The 18274-nt window shown below is 38.8% G+C and overlaps 1 protein-coding gene across 2 annotated transcripts; it reads right to left on the reverse strand.

The window, feature by feature from the left end:
• Nucleotides 1-203: 203 nt before the first annotated feature.
• Nucleotides 204-18223, reverse strand: cars1 (cysteinyl-tRNA synthetase 1). Of its 2 annotated transcripts, XM_020585602.1 has the most exons (23): nucleotides 18126-18223; nucleotides 15693-15920; nucleotides 13994-14085; nucleotides 13258-13346; nucleotides 12342-12438; nucleotides 11656-11754; nucleotides 10770-10919; nucleotides 9906-10046; nucleotides 9683-9771; nucleotides 9464-9585; nucleotides 9195-9307; nucleotides 8418-8546; nucleotides 7665-7794; nucleotides 6699-6802; nucleotides 6509-6606; nucleotides 6067-6256; nucleotides 5398-5466; nucleotides 4857-4938; nucleotides 4666-4746; nucleotides 4436-4503; nucleotides 3844-3903; nucleotides 3318-3401; nucleotides 204-2649 (listed from the first exon to the last, which is right to left on the reverse strand). In XM_020585602.1, exons 1-23 carry the CDS (start codon nucleotides 18145-18147, stop codon nucleotides 2521-2523), a joined length of 2466 nt encoding a protein of 821 aa, XP_020441258.1. In that variant the 5' UTR covers nucleotides 18148-18223; the 3' UTR covers nucleotides 204-2520. The 2 variants fall into 2 exon arrangements, with proteins under 2 accessions (XP_020441258.1, XP_020441259.1); XM_020585603.1 differs by lacking the exon at nucleotides 15693-15920.
• Nucleotides 18224-18274: the final 51 nt, after the last annotated feature.

Consider the following 18274-nt stretch of genomic DNA (forward strand, 5'->3'; position numbering starts at 1 on the left):
ATACAATTCAGACAAACAGCCAATTTTCTGACGCATCTCACATGTAAATCATATTGTCCTTTTGTTATTCATAGTAATAAATGAACTCAAAATTCTGATTTAAAATTACTGACACCAGATTAACCTTGAAGTGTGTATTTAAAAGAAGGTATTTGACCTCCACAAACTTCACAAAGCACAAAAAGAACAAAATGCACTTTATTGCATCTTTTCCCATCAAATGCATCATCTACAAATATAGGCCCAGTGACAGTGTTGCAAAGAGTATCAGGTCTCATCACATTGACAGAATGACAACAATCCTGAACTAATAGTCTAATTACATAACGCTGCAAATGCCTTGTCTTGACATAAGCTAACAAGTGGTCCATTTTGGCAAACTGAAGTCAGATAATTCAAGGTGCATTTCATTTCAGTGACTTTTAAGGTTTTATTAGGATTTAACGGTCTTATTTTTAGTCCATTACAAGCCATGTAATCATGATGAAATCATGTGGGCTTCCTTAAAGAAGACTTGAGCCTGAGAGCTCTCTTGGAGGCATTGGCATGGTCTTTGGTGCCTTTTATCTTTCATAAAGACACATTAAATTCAAGCAAAGTATCTGTGCTTAAAAATCAGTGATTCTGTTGATTTTCTATTACCTTACAGGGGAGCACAGGCCATACAAAATAACAGACAAACGCCTCTGCCTGCTCCCATTTACACATTTATTGAAACTGTGAATCAACATCACTAAATAGACATCCTCCAGGTAGACAACAGGCACAGACCTTCAAAATATCACAGACTGTAACAAAATTTAAAGTTTCATTCTGTTCCAGTCTGAATGTCTTTTATTTGTGTATTAAGCACATATACATCAATCTTAACTGCTGTTCCCTTCTAATAAGTGAAAAAAAGTCATTTCACCCAGAGTAATGATAACACCTTGCCACTGGAGGGTTTAACACGAGTAAACATTCCTGTAATCTGAAAAGCTGACGAAGATGAACAATTTGAGAGTCTTCTTTCCTAAACATCTGTGCTACAGGTATGCCTTCTCAAAACCATGGAACTGCAATACATAAACAGTACAAAAATACACAATCCTAATGGATAGCTGAATAATAAAAAGCTGCTCTTCATGTGATTTCACTCAAGCCACAAGAGTAATAACAATAACAGCGGGTTTAACAAGTTATCTTCTCCCAGTGTGATGAGAATACAGCTGCCTGGTGATAGGCTATATTTTTCTTACAAACAGTAGATTCTACAAATAGACCAAAACCAACATCCCGCCAAAAGTAAAAGTATTATGTGATATATTATATATTCCTCTGTGCAATAGAGCTCCAATGTTGACTCACTAGAACACCAAATCCAGTCGTAGCTGGAAAAACGAAAAATTTCCTGTTTGAGTGTCGAGATGTTTTAGGAAATTATGGAGCATTTCTTTTAAAAACTAAATTTGTGTGATGTGTTTAAGTGTTCAGTAGGAATCAATGGGCTTGGGGCTGCGAGCCAGACAGGCTAAGGACGTCAGCAAGTACAGAGAGGATGGACTAACACATTGTTGGTCTTTTGTGGTATTTTCTGACAAAAACAAAAAGTAATGAACATTTGTGGCATTGTCCTTTAAGGTTGTACAAATCCAGTAAAAATCCTGAAGATGAGGAATGAACCAAAAAAACAAAATTGATGCAAATGTTTGGAAAAAGTATTGAATTACCTAAAATGTTCTAAGAACAGACACATTCTCATACAATTGTGGAAGAAAAAGAAAAAATGTGAACTCTACAATGGGTGAAACAATGGCAGTAAAAGGAATATTGGCCTAAAACTAATTTATATTCAAAGGTGCCCTCTAGAGCTGCAACAATCAGTCAGTTAATCAATGGATGAAAAATTCTGCTACATCTATTGTGATAATCAACAAGATGGTTCCAGCTTCTTAATTGTGAGAGCTTCCTGTTTTTGTTGGCATTAGGATAGTAAACTGACTGTCGGACAACTAAAACACGCACTTTGGCTTTCCTATTTTATACAGTGATCAATCAGTTAATCAAGACAATAACAGGGAGATTAGTGATCAATGATGAAATGAATTGTTAGTTGCGGTGCCAGTGCCTTCAGCTATTTTTTATGCAATTTGTGAATTACATTAAAAATGTCATTTTTAATACAGAAACCAGTCTTTAAACTGATAGGCGGTGTTAATATATAGCACTTTGCTGTGATGTCACATCATTAAATCTTCATTTACTGACTTGAATTTGCTCTTGTGGGGAGATGATGAGACAAACAAAATAAGGAGGTGGTTTCCTTCAGTTTCTTTTCCCACTTTGAAGACTGATGGACTTTGGTTAGGAAGTGTAAGTTTTAACCGTTATTCAGAAATTCACTTGGATGGAAAAAAATCATTAGTTTTTTATTGTTAGATTTGCTGAAAACAGACAAACATTGACCCAGCGTCTGTGACCTTAACACTTATTGTGAAGGTACTGTGTAGAGTAGATGGCTTGGTTAGTTTGTAACCAGAATCAGTTGCCATCTTGAGTCATCTGAAGATACTCATTGTGTAATTTCTCCTGGGCCTCGTAGAGCTTCCGCAGCTTCTTGGCTTGTCCTTTGCTGAGCTCCTTACCTTCAGCATCATGGGTGGGGAAACCCTGTTAGCAACAAGAAACAGGTCTCAAATTCACTGTGATTAGTCACATTTTTGTCACAGTGTTGTGCAAATCTTGAGCCAAACCAAGTAAGAATTCATGCACATTCAGTCCACTACTGAATATCAGCAGTTTGGCATTTTAAATATTTTTACGTGCAAACCGAAAACATGCTTAAGACACATTTAGCAATGATCAGACTTCTCAAAGGACAGAGGATAAAATGATATTCATAAAAATAAAACCATGAAATTCAAATTTACACCAGGAAAAACAAAGTTCAGACTGTCACTCCACTGCAGGGACGACACTTACATATCACTGGCTTTGTTTAGGTTTGGCTCTACCACATTGAGAATACTTCCTCCCTTTAAATGAACTTTCACAGCTGCTGGTGCAAGACTACCATAAGTGCTACAAACTACAGTAGCTGTGCAGTACAAATTATTAATGCAAGTAAAAGTCTCAGTGTGCAACCAAGGCTTATTAAAACCTAAGTGAGCCCGTGCAGGTCAGTCAGGTGACCATTCCAAAACTTTCTTATGGCCCAGTTAAATATAATTTGTAAACTCTCCTTATTCAAACTACTACAGTACTTCACCTGGAAAGATCAACCCTGTCATGCTTTAAATACTTCAGCTGAAAGAGTGAAAAGGACATGTGGGAGTTACCATTTTATCAAATTGGGAATATTTATCCGTTTCCGTGCGAAACATTTCATATGGAGGCATCTTCATCTTTGCGAGTTTAGCCATCTGAAACAGTCAAAGAAATGAGTAAGTGAACATGTTCAATATGAGAGAAAACCCTCAATGTTTGTCCACAAGGCACGGCTGTGTCGCGTTCTGGCTGCACTCCACCTAACTCATGGCCCCAATGCCGCTTCGATCACCATGGAGAAAGTTTTACGAGTGGAGCATCATCTGTCTACAGCCACATTTCTACACACCTGCACCTCGTTTGTGGCTGTACCTATATATGACAACTAGATACAGGCCTTTATGCATATTTGCAAGTGAATTTCAACAAGAGTGGGAAAAAGAACCAGCATGCATCTCACGAGCCGAGTGGGCACACACATCCCAGACGGCATGGCATGGCATCGTCTCCAGCAGTGGGGAAGAAGCCAGAACAGCACACAGATGCTTGATGTGGACATGGTGGGTAAACTCCTCTATATAGAGCCATCTGACTGACCTCTTGTTCCTCTTTCTTCCTGGCAGCCTCTTCCTTCTTCCTTTTCTTCTCTTCTTCCACCTGAGAAAGAAGAAAACAACTGTTCACAGATAATCTCTTTATGCTATTACAGCTAGTTCGGGCATTTAAAAATTACCACTGAACTCATATTCAGAATACAAACAAATCCCTTCTCGGACAAACAGCTGGGATTTGTGAAGTGCTCTCTTCTAGTTTAATCAGAGAAGAAGAGTTCTTTGTTAGACCTCAGGGCAGGTATTATAAACAGAGACTACAGCTTGTATATTGAACAACATTTTAATTGGTTTTCTTTTCCGGGTAGACAGAACAACTGGCTCTCAGTTGAAATCTCTGGTCTTATAGTCATTAAACCCAGTTTTGAAGAGGGGCAGACTTATCGATGCCTTTTGAATGGGGTGGCTCTCATCTATCAAATTAGAGGAAATGCACCCATGTTTACAGTAAACAGATTTATCCAAACAGTAACCCAGAACCCTGGTGTGGTTTTAATTATTTGCAAAAGTTTTACAACCACCGTGATTATGTCAATAATATGGGGACAATTAAATAAGTATCACCACCCCTCCATTACCTTCTTCTTCTCCTCTTTCTCCTTCAGCAGTATCTCCCTGTCTACTAGTTTCACCACTGTGGGCAGACCTGTAACACAGTTTGGTTCATGACGAGTCAGACAAACTTTTATTTTCCTGCCACTCTTCATCAGGGACTTTTTATCCTTACAATTATTACAAAAAGACAAAGTACAACTGTGCCAGTCCTAATTCTTTTAACCTCATATATTCACCTCTAAAAGTCTGTTACCTTCATGATCTTCCAGTCGGACTCCCAAATCCGGCAAGGTCTCATCACGCACCTCATCACAAAGCTGCAGCAGCTCCATCACTGAATGAGTAAGTGCTTTAGTTAGACACTGAATAAAAACTCTGAAACTACAATAAGAAGTATTTTGATATTATGACAGAAGTAATTCAGATCTTCTGGAGAGGTTGTACCTTTCTGCTCTCGAGCGATTTTTCGAACACCCTCTCTGAAATCCGACAGCACCGTGAGGTACGGCACAACTGTGCTCTCCAACTGGCAAACAGTAGTGATGATAGTTTACTGTATGTCATTTAAATAGTGGCAGCTTCGAATAATGCTAAACTAAACAGTACGAACTCTGTACAATCGTTAAACTTGTACAATCATTAGTTTGCGACAAAGGAATCAAAGCCACATTTTAAATTTGTACTGTACATTTATGACAGATACCGACTGACCCATCTAACAAATGTAAAACAACTCTTGTTTGGTTGGACAAATTAAGTCCAAGCAATGTTAAATAGACTGACTAGTTGTTGTTTTTTTAACTGATAAATAAGATGTTTGAATGTTAGTAACATGATGTAGCCAAGACAAATTAAAGTGACCTTAAGGCTAAAACCACAGTAAATTGTTAAAACACTCAAATTTCAACATGATAGTTGCCTGTTAAGACACATTTCCACCAACAACAAAAATAGTGAAAACATTGAAAAGTGTTTCATTACGTACGTCAATACTCTGACCTTGTCCTCCCACAGGGAAACCTACAGGGTCCGATCCTTCAATGGCGCCAAATATCTAAATGACAACAGACTCATTTCAGTGGGTTTACTACTTATGCAATACACACTGCTTGTGTGGCCAGTGCACAAAGCACCACATGTATCAACAGGCTAAAGAAAGATTAAAACAGACTTCACGTGGTGTCATGGCTAAATATAAATGTACTCTCATTTCTCTACAAACGGTAAAATAAACTCAAAGCAGTTGTGTGCAGTTGACAAGTTCTATTGTGCAGCACTAAATCACAGCTGAAACACTTCCAGTGAGTGAATCACAACACTTTAGGGCTGTCACTTTTATTCAAATTTCAAACCTTCATTCGTACGTAGTAAGAAAAAACAAAACAATTTGAACCATAATGATCTGTTCGAATCCAACAATGTAGGCTATGTCAATAAGCCCAACAGGCCATTTGATGTCAGTTGCCTTGGCGTCCAGCAGAGGACCAGGATAGTAGCAAAGTTGTTAGTATAACGCTGCTCTTAAATTTTCCTCAGCTTTATGGACAGAAACACAGCACTCTGTAATGGATCTATTGAAACAAATCTTTCTTCAGTATTCAGAAAGTGCACTGAAGACTAGATGATAAAAGCAGTAGCAGCTGAACGTGCTCACCTTCAGCATGTTAGTGAGATACACAGCGATGCTTTCCACCAGCATGCGGTTGGGTCTCAGCTTGGCGCTCTTCCTGCCGGCGATGTAGCTGTTGCTCTGGTTGACCAGCACTCTCATCTCTTCCATGGCCGTCCGAGTGTCCATATTGTCACACAGAGCTTCATGCACGGCTGCCTTCCCCTTGCAGAAGCTAAAAAACAAAAGTCACCCTTAGCATTTGGTCTTGAACTAGTATACATTAACTGGTTAAAAGGTAGTGTGTGTGAACAAGTCCTGAGATGGTGACAAACTCTGGTGCAAGCAAGCATTTGGCTCTTCAGATGTCTCAAGCTTGTTATGAGAAGATGCACTATGCTTGGGAAGATTTCAGCAGGTTAAATGTGTTAAAGAGCTGCTACTTCTGAATGAATAACACACTCACTCCCCATCTTTGTGCTCCTACCTGTTGTTAAGCTCCACCTCTGCCGCTTCCCACTTCTCAAACTGACCTGTGACATCAGTAGGAGCACGCAGTATGTCTTTTACATTGAGGAAGAACTCCTGTCACATAGAAAGGGCACAAACCAACAGGTAATTACAAAAGAGACAGATCTCAGGATTAATAACATGAATAAACTACATTTTACACCTACATTCATGAACTTCTCATACTGGACGGCTGACTCCATTGTGTTGGAAGAGTAGTCCAGGGTATCCTTCCAGGAATGCATCAAGAAAGCTAGACGGAGCTGGCGAGCTGCAGGAGGACAAACAGAGGAGCCATTAAAATAATTTCTACCACCTTCATTTATTTGACACTGCAACAAAATACATGCTTGGAATTTAGTGTTACATCTCTCTACAATCTATGTTTTGATGAAATCATTCATCAGTAATGTGTGAGATAGAAGAGTTGTAACTGCTCTCTGCTGGAGCTTAAGAGGGAAAACCCCATTAAGCTCTGACATCCAGCCATTATCTATACCTCCTATTCCTGAATAAGGCTGCAGGGGGGGCTGGAGCCTATCCCAGCTAACACTGGGTGAGAGGCGGGGTCCACCCTGGAGAGGTCGCTAGTCTATCACAGGGCTGACATGTAGACAAACACCCACACACACTCTCACTCACTCCTATGGGCAATTTAGAGTCGCCAGTCAACCCAAGCTGCATGTCTCTGGATTGTGGGAGGAAGCACCCGGAGAAAGCCCACGCAGGCACAGGGAGAACATGCAGACTCTGCACAGAAAGGCCTCAGGTTGGCCGGGACTCGAGCCTGGAACCTTTTGCTGTGAGGCGACAGGACTAATCACCGCGTTGCTGTGCCGCCTCTGACGTACATTGTGATATTTACTAAGTTTTGGAGACAGTTTAGTAACATATTTACTGAGCCTACATAAAAAGAGGCCAGTTACTGTATTTTACATTTGCATAAAGGATCTTATGCCAAGCTGTTTAGACATGTGTTGTACATGTCTGGAGAATAATGGAGCAAGAAAGTGTTTTCTGTTGCTGAACTCAGAATATTTGGTGAGAAGAGCAACTGCAAGCAGGTGTATATCCTGCAGGAAAAATCACTCGACTACAACAACAGTGACATCCATCTGAACCAGATGAGGCACCTGAGTTCTTTGCCAAGGCGTCCTTGATGGTGATGAAGTTCTTCAACGATTTTGACATCTTGCAGCCTGCGATCGTCAGGTGCCCAGTGTGCAGGAAGTATCGGACCCAGTGATCATTCTCAAAGAAAGCCTGTGATGGAAATTAACAATAGTGGTGAAAATCTGTAGTGTACTCTCTCTTTTAGTGAATGATACTTTCAATATAACTCAGTTAATTATCTTTGACTACTAAGGGTGTGATGAGATCTCACGATATTAAAACGTGACGATACTTTCTGTCAAGGCAAAAGTTGTCTCAAGATATCAGTACACAACAGAACCAGAGCAGCAGCTAGTATGACTGATAAGTTCACAATAGTCCAGCAAAAGCTCAACCCCCTGTTGTGTTTTAATGCAAGGGGCTGTGTGGGTCAGGGGGGTGAATTTTGTAGGCGTGTATGATACGGCCATGTTATGACAAGTCAACATGAAGAACTGAAGAGACATTCATTACAAGATTCAAACTGCGCCTGCATTGTTTTGCATTTTGTGACAATTTTTACAGTCATATATTCTTAAAAAAGTGTTAAAATATCATCTCGTCTCGTGAGCCAAGCGTATCGTCACACCCTTGATGACTACTGTCTGGATGTTTTCTATACACTGTCAGTTAGGGGTATTTCATTTTATGACTTGCAACTATTTTTCAAACTCTGGTCATTAAAGAGAAACAAGAACAAATATTTTCTTCCATTAAATACTCCACAGCTGTACCTCAGACTGAGCCAACTCATTGTCATGATGAGGGAATCGGAGATCAAACCCTCCACCGTGGATGTCCATGGACTCTCCCAGGATAGAGCCAGCCATGGCTGAACATTCAATGTGCCAGCCTGGCCTTCCCTGTTATGACATTCAAAGCAACATAAATACTCATATCGAATAACTGTTTCTCCATAAAATGTCAGAGAACAGTGAAAACACCCATGTTAATTTCCCAGAGCTGTGGCAATGTCTTCAGTTTTGATGTGCCTGTCAGACCAATAGTCAATAATCCAAAGACATTCAGCTTTACTGTATATGGAAAGGAAACTTAATAGTTCTATACATCTGAAGAGCTGGAACTAGGGAATGTTTGACATTTCTGCTTAAAGAATGGCTGAAGTGAACAGGCTGCCACTTCATTTTCTGTCAGCCAACAGATCAATTCAGCTCTAGTATCAATCACATCAAAATTATAGACCAATCAAAATGATAAAAATCACTAGAGTCTACGTAAATGTTTCATTTCTTGTGCAGATTAAGAGAATAAAGTAGATGCTTTCGACTCACTGGGACATAATAAACCTGAGAAGTTAACTAATAACCTTGCAGTTAAATGAGCAGCCTAATCTTGACAGATTTCAGGCCCTCCATGCCGTCTTTCTGAAGACAATAGTCTGTGCTTTGTTGAAACAGGGCAGATTATAATCTCCTGTTAAAAGTCAAGTCTTTGAATGTTACGCTGGACATCATCTTAACAACACACCTACATTAAGCATGAATGCTCACCTTCCCCCAGGGAGAGTCCCATGAAGGCTCTCCTGGCTTGGAGGCTTTCCACAAGGCAAAATCATTTGGGGACTTTTTCTCACTCAGTCTGTCAGCGGAGATGCTCAAGTCTCCTATAGGGACAGAAGGAAGAAAGAAAACTGTTATAGTTTCAGTTTACAAATAAATACTTGAAGATATTCATAAAGCTTCTATAATTATAAAAATTCTACACAGAAATGTGAAGAATAAAAAAAAACTACAATGTTAATTGAAACATGGCACCATACCTTCTCCCTCTTGTAAAGCTTTCTGATCTCCGACTGCCTCTGGGACCAGTTTGGCATACGAGTGCTGCGGACTGGCATCGAACTTAGAGGTATCAAAGTACACAGAACCGTTTGACTCATATCTGTGAACATCACAAAACCAGTGAATTAAAACTATTGTGTTGTTACTGACAAGTTATGTGTAAAATCATTTGTACACACTGGCAGTTTGTTCCTCACCCATAACCATTTGAGACAATCCTCTTCACAAACTCCACAATCTCAGGCACGTATTCACTGACTCTAGTGAGGACATCGGGGGGAAGAACCTGGAGGAACAAAGACAGTTTATGTAGAACAGTCCAGTTTACTAGCCATGTGATGTACTACCTAACCTGTAAAACCAGCTGTATAATGTAAAAACTTTGCCTTGCATCTGTCTACTTGCTGCCCTTCTACTTACATTCAGGGCTTGCATGTCATTATGATACTCTCCCTCCCAGTATTTAGGCAGAATGGAGAAGATTGAGTTCTCTGTGACGAGACTTCCGAACTGTTTGTCCAACCAATCAGCCAGCAGGTCCTTGGAACTCTCCAGCAGCACCTTGGACGAAAGAAATGTTGTTAAAAATGCCTCAAATCGGTATCAATATACATTTTATTTTATATATTTCTTGTCATTTATTCCTATTAAAATCAACAAATGAAATATAAGTTAGTCTATTAAAAAGAAATAATTCACAATTGATAATATTAATTTGAAATACAGCATATTCCAGTCCAAATGGAAAAGAGCTCTTCATATGTTAACCAACACAGCTCAGTAGTTAAGATTAGTTCATCTTGTGTTTATTGCAAATAAACTGTAAATGTTAGACACTTTCCTGCAAAGAGCTGTGTAGTGTTGTAAACAGCATGAATTAAATATACAGGAGACCGAATACACTGATCAACAATATTACAGTAGGTAGAAAGTGCATATAAGTTACTTATTTAGCAAGTTATTTGTTATACACATACAAGTGCTCATTCTACATGGACATATAGGACACAAAAAAACTGGTGCAGTGGTGAAAGATTTGTCAGACAAGACACAAGTGCATCTCCTATCCATACACTTAACATCTGACACAAAAACGGTTCCTTTTTTTTTAAAGTCTAAACTATAACTACTTACCAAATATGAAAAATGCCCTGGATCATCATTCTGAAGTTTCTAGAGCTACTCCACGCTAAATGTCTAAAAGTCATTTTAAATGTAGTATTTTCTATCCTTCCAAAGAGAGGGAGATTACTCTTCAGATATAGATTTACAGCTCAGTCTCACCTGGGCCAGAGGTTGGATGACTTCATCAGGAGCAGTGACCCCCAGAGCTGCCTGCAGGGGCTGCAGAGCAGCAGTGACGGCAGCGTCCAGCCGTTCCAGCATCTGCTTCTTATCTGGGTCTGTCGTTGAGGCCAAATATGTCTGAAAGGGCTGAAAACAGCAGTAACAACACACAAGTGAGGATTTAAATGATCCCTACAGAGAACTTTCAGGTCATCTGATGTTTCAAGTTAAAGCTGAGCAATAAATTGTATTTGCATTTCAGTTAATACAGACGTTCAGTATCTGCTGTGTCTGCCCTGGTGCCTCGTATTCACAGGTAGAGTGTCTGACTAAACACAGCCATTTGACCTGAGCTGTGATTAACCAGTCTCTGCTTCCAAAGCATTTGATCAGATAAACATTACTGACCCACAAGGAAACCTGTCTTATCACAAGCACAAGTCAGTAGAGCTTAGCCTGGCTGTAGGAAAGAGAACTGCAACTATATTTTCTGTTTAGTAAACAAAATGAACAATCCATGGTTTTGTCTTGTTCTCATTAACCTCCAATACATGTGTTAAAGACATGAATATTTATTTTATCTAAAGAGTTTTGGCATCCAATGCAAGATTCATTTCTGCGTTTAGCAAGTACACGGCTGAAGTCAATGTTTTTGTTGGTTTAACTTCTAACATGTAACTCAAACAAATATTTGTAATTTAATGCAAAATAATCACAACGACTCTACTGTAACACACATTGTGGATTTAATCGTCATGTTTGCCTTAAAGCACAGATCACCCATGAGTTGTCAACACCCATTGCTGCACAAAAATGAGGATGTTTATGCCACAGAAGCTGTTATTATTGTATCAAAGGCTCAGTGAGTGTGGTCGTGCTGTACCTCTCTGGCACTCAGGATGTCCTCTAGTATTTGGGCAGCTTGTGGCTGTTTCTCCTTGTACTGGTCCAAAAGGTAGTTCTGACGGGCCCTTTTAATGATCTGAAAAAGAATACAAAGCCCAAAATAAAATAATTTAAAAAAAAGAAATGTAAAAAGATCCTCTTCACATTTGAAATAGTGGACATGTTATTTAAAACTAGCCTAGTTATTTGAAATGTTAACATCATTACTATTTATCCCTATAAAGCCCAACATATCCAAAAATAGCCAGAACATTCTAATTTCTTGGAACTGAGATGTTTATTAAACCTTTTAACAAAATCCAAAATAGAAAATTAGGATAATACTGTGGATAAGATGCTTCTGTGTTGATTCTGATATCACGGTTTAGTCTTCGGTTGGCTATAGGATGGCTAAAAGCTTCTATTCTATTGTACGTGTCCACATACAATAATACTTGGTGACTTAAATGCGTTTGTCTTCTTGTATTAAATACTGGCAAGAAAAATTTACTTTGTAATTGAGATGAAAGTAAGTCAGAGTCTTGACAGAACTTCAAACTGACAGTACGGCCAGGTTTAGAAAAATTATGTCAAGTTTATTTTCAACTTTATTGATTTAAAATAAATAAATAAATACATAGCCAGTAAAGAATAAGCCCCATTTACAAGCTACTGTATACTTACCTTGTCATCTATGTCTGTGATGTTCATGCAGTACAGGACATCATACTTGAAGTAGTCCCTCAGAATCCTTCGCAGAATATCAAAAGATATGTAGGATCTGAAAAGAGATTATAAAATAAAATGCTGAAGTATACTTGGCTAAAGGAACGTTAATGTGAATAGCTGTGAATGAATCTTTTCCAGCAGTGTTGTAGTACTCCAGTCCAGGACTCAGACTAGAGTCCAACTGGAGCCCAGATTTTCAGGACTTGTGACTCGACTCGGACTTGATCACTGATGGCTCAGACTTGGCCTCAAGCGCTGACTGCATGCAAACTCAAAAATTGAAGGTAATGACTTGGATTTTTTTTGTAATAGGCTATAATAATCTGACATAAGATATCGATATTAAAACCTGTTCATGTGCACCATGCTGTAGCCACTTCCATCAAGTGTACACGCCATCGTTCTATGAATATTTTTATTTATCAAATTGCAGAGCAATAAAGTGATGCAAGACATAAGAGGTTCCGTTAACCGAATATTTTCTTTAATTGATGGAATTTTTTGACAGAAAAATCTTCAGGCTGTCCTTCATTTTGTCAAATCACAACACAGGCGGTGATCTACACCAACTTAAAGTTAGGTTATAGGCTACTAAAATGAAAGAAAATCAAATTGAGGGGTAATAAACTATTATGAAATTTTTGTGACCCCGTCCGTCAAAATGACAGACAGTGAAAAAGTCTAGCGTGACCTCTGCAAAACACTGCTAGAAAGTTTGGAATATAAAATAAGAGAGCCGTGTCAGTTGTGATTAATGTAGACTCTGATGACTCTGACTCGTGTAACGGGGACTCAACTCAAACTTGACTGGGATTATTCTTCGATGACTTGGACTCGACTACAACACTGCTTTCCGGTGTGATGTGTGTACCTGGCGTGTCCCATGTGTGAGGCGTCATACACTGTAGGTCCGCAGCAATACCATGTTACCTTATTCCCTTTCTGGGGAACAAATGGCTCCTGAAACAGAAATTAATTAACTTTAAGAAGCTGAGGCTTTGTGTAGACTCATTTCATCTGTCCAAATGGGGCTAGCACCAATTTCAAATTAAACTGACTGTGATAAATATGAAAAACATTTAACATCAGCTTGTCTCTGAATCAACTGAATTGAATTGAAAAAGAATTAAAAAAAAGGAAAATTTTATATTTTAATAACTTATGGACAAAACTGACTTTTATTCAGAAGCACAGCTTTTTAATATGAGAACACAATGAGGTTGTATGGTGTTCTATTACACACTTCTCCTGTCATATATACTTATAAGAAGCCTGAATGAACTGACAACCTTCCTCTGCTCTAACTGTGACAACTGATTCTAGCAATTTTAGATTACAATACCACACAGTTTACAACCAACTCCTGAAGAAAACGATTATAATCAGGGGACAGATTAATATTCTGAATTTTACTTTATAACTGAGCTTACAGCAAATGGTATATTACTCAAAGAGGATGAATGGGAATCCTCAACACTCACTGTAAGAAGAAAGTGATAAGTTCAGTAGTACTGTAAATATCAAATGGCTGCTATACAGATAATAAGAAAACATCAGCTTATTTACACCCTAGCTAGACGAGGGTCTGCTGTTTGCCTCTGACCTACCTTTGCTCTTGTCAAGCTGTTGTAGAGGTGAAGTTGGGGAACGTCAGTCCCCGATGGTGGAGACCAAGGGGGCTGAACCCGCTTTCCTTTCACTGAAATAAAAATGACACACAAAAACACACACATTAAAACTCAGAAAGGGCAAATGTTTACATTCAATTAAATCCACTATATGTAAGATTTGAACATTTTTGCCCCCTTGCATCAGTAATGTGACATTACTGCCCTATCTACGACTGCAACCATTGATCTCTCATTATCAAATAATCTTATTTTCTTGATAAATCATTTAATAAAATATATTTTTTTAATTTCAAAAAGATTTTCTAGAACACACAATGACATACCGAAATATATTTTTTGTTTGACTATCAGTCCCATAAATATTCAGTTTACTACAAATGGAAAAAGAAAAAGAAAAGCAGCAAATATTCACATTTGAGAAGCTGGAGCAAGTGAAATTTTGCATTAAAATGATCTGTTTCAGCTCTACAGTGATCAGTAAAAAAGTATCCACAATACAGATCTAATACTGCAGGGTTTGAAAAAGTCAAATGACAAATTCAAATGTGTGTAATGAGTGGAAAAGCAACCCACAGGAGAATTTAACCACAAGTTAAACTGATTTTTCTAAAGCCAGACAGATTTTATCTAGTACATTAAAAGTTGTGTTTCCATTAAAATTCACAGTGCATCTTGTTTTCACTGTAAATAACAATAGAAAATATCATTTTAGTGAAACATAATAAAGATACTTTTACCTGTATTCAAGTTTGAACTAGTCTGGTTATAAACCTTTAGAAGAAGTCTTGACATCATCATGCAGAAAACAGCTGAACATGATTTCCCTATTTTAAATTAATATTTTCATTTGACCCAAAGACATGGATAAATAATTCTTGTCCTGCAAAATAAACACACCAGTGAACAGGAAAAGAAAACTATCTTCAGGCCAAATAATTTCACTGATTCTAGTTAAACCTATTTGCTATGTCACAATTTCCTATAGGCAATAATATTTGGCTCAAAGTGTGGGAAATGGGAGGGGTGCTCCACAGTCAGAAAATCTACTCATTTGCTTTGTCCATTAGTTAAATATAGGAAAGGTGAGGTATGAGCTTATTCTCAAAGAACTACAGCTATACGTGTTCAGTTAAGGAACATAAACTTTAAGGCCAGGAGATCTTTAGCTGTCAATGCTACACATGGCAGGCAGAAACACCCTGTCGAAACAACACCCAATATTCAAACAAACCTGCATCCATCTGTGCTACAAATGATGTCTGACTGGCTGTAAATGGCACACCTGTGTGTGTTTTCATGTGTCTGCAAAGTTATTTAACCAAAGGTGCTTTCATTAGGTAAAGCAACAGGTCAGTGGGCAAAACTAACACTGGAGTGTGGCTCGTCACAGCTGCTGTCATTTTGTTTAAACAATGACTAACTAACTGCTCAGTGCTTAGATACAGGCACTACACACAAGGTATTGCTATGACTGAGAAGGAAAGTAAAAGGAAAACTGAATTCATTCACATTCCTGCAAAGATCTGTGGGCTCATGCATCTCAAGGTTTGCAGGGGTTTGATAGAAATGCTTTTAGTTTAATAAGTGAGACTATTTCCTGCCTCACACAGCCTTGACTTCCGGTATGGGACCACAACCATATCCAGCCCGTTTGTGCCTTCCACTGTCTACTCACTGCTGCTCTCAGGGCTGAGGTCCTGCTGCAAGGCTGATATGTGTCTGTACCAGCGCAGAGCATGGACATGTTGTGGATCTGGGGGCTTGTGGAGGAGCTTAAAGGCTTTCCGGTCGGCCTGGGAGGGACTGAACCCGGCCAGGTAGCTGCGTGAGGTTAGGTAGTCATTCAGGGCCACTGCCAGTGCAGCCTCCTCATTAATCTGTAGCAAGAAGCCATACTCAAAGGCTGCAGAAACAAGAGGGCAAATATTTGCAAAGAATTACCGACTATGAGGCAACAGCCAGAAAAAACTAACAGCACCACAAGTTTCCCCTGGACAGATATCCAGTAACCACAAGATCAGACTCAAAAACTTTAGCAGCAGGTCACAACACATCCAAGTCAAATAATGTTAAAATTAAGTTCAAACCAAACTATGGTTCTACAGATTATGTAGATTAAACACACACACACACACACACACACACAAACACCTGATGGGCCAAAACAACAAACAGCCACAAAGCCATATTTTACCTTTAATATAGGAAGATATATAAAGTTGCTACCGAGAGTAAATCCTTCTGATTTGGCTCCTTTTTGTGTCATGCTGTAGCTTCACAGATGAATTAATGTTGTGAATGAATGAGTATAAGGAGAATCTTTTTAAACAGTACAGATGTTTAAAGAAGTGTCTCCTGACCCGCCCAAGTTCACACTGTCTCTGGCCATGGTGCTTACGATACAGTATTAAAAAAACAAAAAACAAAAGGTCAGCCTGCAGATACAGTAGTCACTGTAGGGCTAGGACCTGGACATGAAACAGAAGGAATCTGACACTACAAGTGAAAATGATTCTAAATGTTATTTCACATACAAACAGAAATCCTAAAAACACACAAGACAAGAAACAAATAAAAAAGTATGTAACATTCCAACAAATAACTTGTTTTGATTGATAAATCAGTTCAGCCTGTCTAATTCTGATACTGCCAACATCATAGACATGATGACCATGAGGAAGAATGACTGAATTTTCAACACCACACACTAAGAGTGAAACCCCAGTGGTCAAATTGAAACTGTTCTGGCTATGCTTGACTAAGACTGAAAATGAAACTAAGTCAAAATTAAACAGATTTAAACTAATGCATAAGGCAAGCAAGGTAAACATAAGTATAACTGCATTTACTGAAGTTCAAGAGTCTGACAGAAGAAGGTGGAGATGGAAAAAAGATGAGATAAATTACCTATAAATAAAGCCTTCATTATCAAGTATTAAAACAGTATGTGAGAAGGGAAAAGGTGAAACTTTTTCTTTTCTTTCACAGGCTGAGTTATAGTAGTAGCAGAAATAATAATGCATTTTATTGATTCAGTCATGTAAATTGCCCGTAGGAGTTATTGTGGGTGTGTGTGGTTGTCTTTCTCCAAGTGCCAGCCATGATGGACTGGTACCCTGTCCAAGGTGTACCTCGCCTTTGACCCATTGTCAGCAGGGAGTGGCTCCAGGCCTCCCACGACCCTCTTCAGTGCAATCAGAAAAAATTACGGATAAACTGATTCAATCAATTTCATGAGGTTCTGTTCTAAACTTTACAAAGAAATAAGTGAGGGGTAGTTCAGTTGTCAAATAGAAACTTAACACTTCACACTGGATGATGCAACTAAGCAAAACTGAAAATGAAAATTAAATATCTAAAATTAGATTATTGCAATGTAACAAAAACCATCAACATCAAACAATTAAGTCCTCAATAGATTTTTGAATATTCCTGTAAATATCATCAGGATTTAAGAATGTGGTTTTAATGAAACATCTGTCCAGATGTTTAGTCAAACCTTACACTCCGTTCAAGATGATGCAGTTATTACATGAACATACATTACCGTTGTTTGGTTATAAGAGCAGTGCCTGCCCTGCTGCATTTCATTGTCATGACACATGAAGATGCGCACACTGGGGCTACTCTTAAATAAATGGTACTCATTTGCAGGAGCTCTAAGATTGTGCAGAAAGGTACAGTACAATGCGATGCGATGCGTTTTACTGTACAAAACCAAATGTCTAAGTAAGCTCATTCAATTTTCTGAATCAATTGTAACTTGACATATTAATTTCTTTATGAAAAACTGCTCAGCACATTCAGAACCACTACTGAATGACCGCTGTGTCTGTGACCGTACATGCCGCTCCGTTAGCTACAAGCTTAAATCGCCAGATTTGTAAAGAGGGTTCGGCTTGGCAGTCACGGACAGGGTTACCTTTAACTAAGCGGCTCCTCTGCAAGCTCTGGACCACAGATTTTGATAATAGTTAGCTAGCAAAGCTAATGTTCGCTTATTGGCTGTGACAGTGTGGAAAAACACATTAAATCGTGCCATCACATTATTTTCTCGAATTTTCAACTAAAGACCGTATAAGGTTAAAACGCTCAGCATTTACTATACCTGGCTCTCCTGAGGTCGACATTACCACAGTACAGATCGGTCGGATGCTGATGCAACAATAACGTGTCCGGAAAACAACCAGTGCCTTAAATGCTATGTGTAGGAACCAGGAACCAAAGTGTGTGTATCCGAGAGAGGGGGACGCTATT

Source organism: Monopterus albus, unplaced genomic scaffold (assembly GCF_001952655.1).
Source record: "Monopterus albus unplaced genomic scaffold, M_albus_1.0 scaffold372.1, whole genome shotgun sequence".
In the NCBI taxonomy this organism is placed as follows: domain Eukaryota; kingdom Metazoa; phylum Chordata; class Actinopteri; order Synbranchiformes; family Synbranchidae; genus Monopterus; species Monopterus albus.